Source organism: Fonticula alba (genome assembly GCF_000388065.1).
Source record: "Fonticula alba strain ATCC 38817 unplaced genomic scaffold supercont2.11, whole genome shotgun sequence".
NCBI lineage: Eukaryota > Rotosphaerida > Fonticulaceae > Fonticula > Fonticula alba.
Genome location: NW_009242981.1, coordinates 493,884 through 500,065, shown reverse-complemented (window position 1 = coordinate 500,065; position 6,182 = coordinate 493,884). Strand labels below are relative to the sequence as shown.

The window sequence follows — 6,182 nt, the reverse complement described above, 5'->3', positions numbered from 1 at the left end:
GCTGCGGTGACTAACCCCGAGCGGGGGTGGTCCCCCCCCCCCCGGCGGCGGTGGCACCGGCACCGTGGTGCCCCCCTCCCGCCCCCCTCACAAACACAAACACACACACGGGCGCCGCGTCACAGGCCCACGCGTTATCCTGGCGCGGCACTCGAGAGAGAGAGAGAGAGAGAGAGAAGCACATCGCACCACAAACCCTGCCTCGCTCTCAGCCGGCCCCCGCCCCCCCCCCCCCCCCCCCCCCGAAGCAGGGCTCACACACCTCCCTTTGGTCCTGCGAGACTCTCCCAGCAGGGGGGAGGCTACATATCGGCCCTGGGCGCACGCATCCGCGAGGAACGCGGACATCGCCCCGCCCCCTGTCTGCGGCCCCTCCCTCGACCCACAACTGCAGGGGAACATGTCGCTCTGCCGGACTCGTCGGTGCCGCGGGGGACCGGCGCCAGCGCGAACCGGCACAGGAGGCCCCAGCCCCGGAACGCAGGGGACACATCAGCGGCAGCAGGCACACTCCGCATTCGTCGCCGTCGCCCTCTCTCCGGGTCGCCGGGCCCCCGAGACCGGGCCGAGCCGCGCCCTCGCGCACACACCCAGAGAAAATGGCACACAGCCGGCCGGCCTCGCCCCCTGCGCCGGCCCCGGGCGCGCCGCCGCCGCACCGGCGACCGAACATTGTGGGCAACGGGTGGGTGGTCACTGGTGCCCGAGTGATCCGCCAAAAGTTCATGTGGACAATTGAACATAAGCCCTAATCCCCGGGGGCCGGCTGGCCGCCCCTCGGCCCTCGCCCAGAGAGTGGCATCCCGCCTGGCGGCGCCTGTGCCTACCCCCCCCCCCCGCCACGTCGCTGGATATTTTTCCCGGGCGAGCAACGCACTCACCGGCCGAGGAAGGGCGCCCTACGCACAAGCGAGGGGACTGCCGGGGGCAGAAAGCAACATACACCCCCCCTCCTGCTAGGGAGACCTCCCCACGATGGAATATTAATGGCCGATTATTGGCACCGCATGCGTGAAGCCCGGGAACCGGCGCCTCCGATGGCTCGTCCCTCCCCGACGGGGGCCTCTTCCCGGGCCCGGTAACACACGCACATGCGCGCGCGCGAGCACCACACACAGGGCAACCTAATTCGTCGTCTTCCACTGGCGGCTGGTTTCCTAATTGCCCCAACCCGTCCCCCCCGCCCCTCGGCCTTCGTCGGCGTGCCTCCCACTGTTGGTAGCCCTTGCTCTCTCCCCCCCCGCCGGTGCCTGAGCCGACCGCTCGGAGTAGGGTGTCACTCTTGCTGACAACCGACCCCCCCTGCCCGGGGGGAGGGGCTCGCGTGCGCGTGAACGTGGCGACGAAGGTGTCCGCCGCCGGGCAAGCCGCCTGCCCGGTTCGCACCCGGGTGCGTCTCACCGCTTACGGTTTTTCTCCCCTTTTTTTTCGCAGCCTCTCCAGCCGCTCCGCCAGGGGCGCCGGCATCGTTTGTTACCGGCCCCGGGTCACGCCGGCCAATATCACGCCCCCACATGACCAAGTCGTCCGATCGACTCCGCCAGCCGCCGGCAGGGCTGCGCGATCTCCCGGCTCTGTTGTGCGTACGACCCACCGGGTTCGACGTGCCGGTCCGGTGTCTGCTGTGTGTGCGTCTCTCCCTCTCCCCCCCCCGCCCTCTCTCTTTCTTTGTCTCTCGGTTTTTTTATGTGCCCCCTCTGCCGGCTTCCCCCCCCCCCCCCCCTTCTGCCCCTCTTTCGCTCCCCAGGAGGCCGCCCATGCTTTGAAAGGTAGTACATTTCTCGACCTCAGGTCGAATCTTTCTCGCGCTCACAGGTCACTGATTGTGAGGGGAAAGGCAAGGAACATTAATGGAGGCGAGGGGCATACGGGTGCGCAGCAGCAAACATGGCGGCTCTCAAGGACATCGTGAAGGGGAAAAGGAGGAGGAGGAAGGCAGCGGGCGCGCGAGGGCCAGGCGCACGCCTTACATATGCGTCTTGACCACGTCATGAAGCAGGACCTGCCGAGTGCGGGCCAGCTTCGGCGCGAAGCTCGGCGCCTTGTAGGAGGCACGCTCGGCGCTGATGACTGTTGTGGCACGGCACGGCACGGCAAGGCGGGGTGTGGGGGGACACACACGAATGGCGAGGGTGAGAAAGGACAGGAGGCTCCCTGGTAGGGGAGAAAGCCCGGGCGCATTGCACATCACATCAGCCGCCCCCCCCCCCCTCCCCTCCGCATGCGCAAATCGCAGAGAGGTACGGGCGGCGGGAGGATAAAAGAAGAAGAAGGGAAAGGAGGAGGCCAGGGTGTCCGGCACGCACGCTTGTACAGGAACCAGTTCCGACCATCCGCATCGCGGGACACCTTGATCGGCAGCGGCGGCCCGAAGCCCGGGACGCCGGACTTCCGGGCCAGCGTCACCCGGTAGTAGTCCGGCGTGCCGGGCGGGTCGTTCGGGTTCCGGGGCACCGGCGTCACACTGACAAACACATGGTTCTGCTTGGAGTCCACGCTGTCCAGATTGAAGGGCAGCGCCCCGGGCAGGGTGTCCGCATCCTGGAAGACGATGACCACGATGTCATTGCCGATGTGGCGCTTGCGCTCCAGCTGCTGGACATACCCCCCGGCGATGGCGGCCTGGTCCCCGGCCCCGGTGGCCTGGTCGATCAGCGGCAGCATCGTGGCCACATGGAACATGATGTCGTACCCCTGCCACAGGGCGTATACCGACTCGCGGCCGGTCAAATTGTCCACCACGTCCAGGCCGCCCCGGTAGCCGGTCCAGCCCTTGAGGGTGACCCGGTCGCCGAGCCAGGCCAGGAATTGCCGATACGCCTCGGACACCGGCAGCGGGGCCGGCGCCCCGGGGGTCGTGGGGGTGTGGTATTCCGGGTCGGCATTGGCCAGCAGCTCGGCCTCGGTGTCCTGCCCGGCGCGGGCATACAGCAGGCCAAACTTGTAGTTGTGGATCACCTGGCGCTCCTCCATGCTGATCAGTGCCCGGGGGAGCTGCGGATGCCGGTTCAGGCGCAGGGCCCCGGCCGGCAGCGGCGTCGACACCAGCCCCCGGAGCAGGGCATCCGTCGAGGGCCCGAGGCCGAACAGCCGCCGGAAGAAGGGCACCGGGATCTGGGCCACCCCGCGCGTGGTCTGCTGCGACCCGCGCCCGGTCCGCACCAGACACAGGTAGTGCGGCCCGCGAGAGGCGGCCGTGCCATCTGGCGCCAGGACGATCGACACGGCCACCGGGCCGCTGGGGGTTTCGAGCGCGAGGAAGTTCATGTGGTCTGGCGGGCGGCGGCGGCGGGAGGGGGTGCGGGGGCACCGTGTGTTTCGGTCAGTTTCTTCTTCGCATGGTCGCTCGCCCTGCGCGGCATGCACGCGCTGCCCTCGGCGCAGGGGGAGCAGGGGGAGGAACCATGCCGCCGCTGTCGCCGCGCGGCATCCAAGCACACGGAGCACACGGAGCACACGGAGCACACGCATGCCCGGTGCGAAAGGTGGCAAAGGGAGGAGGGAGGCCGGGAGGACGCACCACGGTCCAGGAAGTGCTCCCGGTAAAAGCGGATGTCATTGTCCGGCTGCTGGGCCAGCTGCTCCACCGTCGGGCAGCCCTCCGGCAGGGCATCGGCCACGGTTTCCGGGATGGCAGTCGATCCGCCCCCATGGCCGGAGGGGAGTTCCAGGGCAAAGTGCTCCGAGGGGGCAAACCCCCCGCACAGGTCGGCGATCGACCGGCGGATGGCCGGGTGCTGCGGCAGGACCACCCCCCGGGGGAGGTGGCCGGCGACCCGGCCGTGGACCGGGCCGGAGGGGTCGGCGGCGCCCGTGGGCCGGCCGGCGCCGGCGCCGAGAAGGAGGCCTTGTGCCCGGTCGTGGCCGGCGCGCCGGACGAGTGCGGGCTGAGGTTCGAGGCCAGCTGCATGGTGTGTACGCGGCGCCGGCTCAGGGAGGAGGTGGTCCAGGGGCGGGGGAGGGGCGGGGGGTTGGGGCGCAGGGGGAAGCAGGCAGGCAGGCAGGCGGGCAAGCAAAAAGGGGCCGAGAGGGGGCGGGGGGCGAGAGGAGACCGGGAGCCGGAGGCAGGTGAAGGGCTGACACGGCAAAAGGGGGACGGCGGCGGCGGTGTGGGGAGGTAGATTGCCGGCCGACCGGGGACGCGTGTCCGTACGAGCGCGGCTTTTCTCCCCGCCGGTTCCTGGTGTGCGCCCGGCCAGGCGAAGGGGCTTGCCAGGGGCCCAAGCGCATGCGCGGCACACACACCCGCCTGGCGCCTGGCCGTGAGCCGGCCCGTCCCTCTGCGGAATGTCTCAGCGTGCCTGGGGGAGACGGAGGGGGACGGCGCGCGGGTCTGCAAGGGGTATTAACCCCAGGACCGGGGGGGGGGGGGCGCATGCGCACGAAGTCGCAGGATCGCTCGCGCGCACGCACATACTCACATACTCACATACTCCGCCCGTCCGCGGGTGTGTACGCCCCCGGGAGGGCACAGGCCAGTGGTAGCCCGCGGCCCCCGCCCCCGCCCCCCAAGGGGGGGGGGCATGGAGGGAATTCGGATCGCGTTTCCCCGGGCCCTGAACCAAACTTCGGCACGGGCCCTGCCCGCCTTTTGTCGGTGCGGCAGAGACGCCCACCGCGCCCCGTTGGGACGCGCCCCCGGGGGAGGGAGGGGGGATCGCTCTCGCGGGCGCGGATCGCCGCTCACGGAGACACCTCGTCCGGCCCCGAGGCCCATCCCGCTGGCCGGGAAAAAAACACAAGGCCAGAACGCGCCGCGCGGGCCGGTCGGATGCCCGGGGGAGCAAGAGGAACACCTGCCATCGCCCCCCCGTCCGGGGGCAGGGGGGAAGGGTACACTAATCCCGAGCAGGCAGGTTCCGCTGCCCCTCGGCGCTCGGGGCCGGCCCAGGCGCTCGGTGCGGTGGGGGCGGAGCGCCCGGTCGGCCCCCTGCGGTCGAGGCGGGGGCCTTGGGCCGGGCCCCGGGGAGCTGGACCGCGGTCCGGCGGCTCGGCGCTCCGGGGCGACCTAAACGCCCTGCCCCCCTCCACCACCCCCCACGGAGAGACCGACCGCAAGGGACCCCCAGTCACCGTCCCGCCGCGGGTGACGCCCGCTGTCCCTCTCTCGCTCACGGTCCTGGCAGCAGGCCCTGGGGAGGGGGGGGGGGGCGGGGCGGGCGTGCACGGCGTGGGTGGGGACAACCGTGTGCCCGCCCGGCGCGCTGGGCGTCCTCCGCCCTCAGGGGCCCCCGAGGGTGGTGACCGGCAGCGCGGGGCAGGGAGGAAAAATGCCCGGGCTTCTCCCGAGTTCGCCCGGCACGCCCGGGCCGAAGCCGGGATGTGAAACAGCCGCGCAGGGGTGGGGACGTCAGAAGCGTCCCGGCTGTCCACCCGCGCCGGGACCGAAGCAGGGGACATTTGTGGGCATTCCCGGCCGCCGCTACCCCCAGCAGCCACAGACCGCCCCCGACAGCCGGTGGCGACCGTGAGCGCCCCCGGGGCGTGTGTTCGCGCGTGCGGCCAGCTAGTTGATCTCCCCCTCCGGGGGGGGGGAGGGGGGGGGGGGCGGAGCGTGCCCGCGCGCTCGCACAGGGGCCCGCCTTCCGAGAAAGCGTCCGTACTCGATTGTGTGTCCACGGCTCGCATATTGCGTGCCGGCATTACTCGCGCCCCGGACGCACCACCACCCGCGAGTGACCGCTTGGTGGTGTGCACAGGAAGGCTCTGCCTTTGGCGCCTGCCTGCCTCGCGGCCTGCCTCTCCCTCCCGGCCTTCTCGTCCGGCTGGTCGCGTCGCCGGTCCAACTCACGCGGGCGGTGGCTAAGCAGCGACCGCCGGGCCTCGGGCGGGAAGAGGGGGGGCGGGGGGGGGGGAAAACGGCCTGGTCCCCCTCCCGACCGTGATCGGCCAGATCGCACGCAGCCGCACCCGGGCCCAGGGGGCAGCCGGCGCATTGGGGCTGGCGGTGGCCAGGTATGTGTGCCCCGGTCGGGGCGCCGAGCGCGCGCCCACACCCCCACCCATACCCCCCGGGCGTAAACAGCCGCATGCAGTGGTGAGGCCCCCGCCCTCGGTCCCCTCGGTGGCGTGAGCCCGCCATCCTGGCCGCCGTGTCTTCCCGGTGCGGCATTCCCCCCGGGGATATTCACCCGGGCGCGGATATCTCCCCTCGTTCCCCCGCCGCAGCAGCATTCCCCCCC

The 6,182-nt window shown here is 71.4% G+C and overlaps 1 protein-coding gene across 1 annotated transcript; it reads right to left on the bottom strand.

The window, feature by feature from the left end:
* Nucleotides 1–1,768: 1,768 nt before the first annotated feature.
* On the bottom strand, nt 1,769–4,171 carry H696_05511 (hypothetical protein). The gene is made up of 3 exons (XM_009499337.1): nt 3,521–4,171; nt 2,307–3,272; nt 1,769–2,070 (listed from the first exon to the last, which is right to left on the bottom strand). Exons 2-3 carry the CDS (start codon nt 3,265–3,267, stop codon nt 1,967–1,969), a joined length of 1,065 nt encoding a protein of 354 aa, XP_009497612.1. The 5' UTR covers nt 3,268–3,272; nt 3,521–4,171; the 3' UTR covers nt 1,769–1,966.
* Between the last annotated feature and the right edge of the window lie 2,011 nt (nt 4,172–6,182).

Excerpts from the sequence above, each read along its gene's own strand:
- H696_05511 (XM_009499337.1), bottom strand. The coding sequence starts at position 3,267 with ATGAACTTCCTCGCGCTCGAAACCCCCAGCGGCCCGGTGGCCGTGTCG. Across the intron at positions 2,071-2,306 it reads GAACTGGTTCCTGTACAAGC|TCATCAGCGCCGAGCGTGCC; the intron begins GTGCGTGCCGGA and ends GTGCCACAACAG.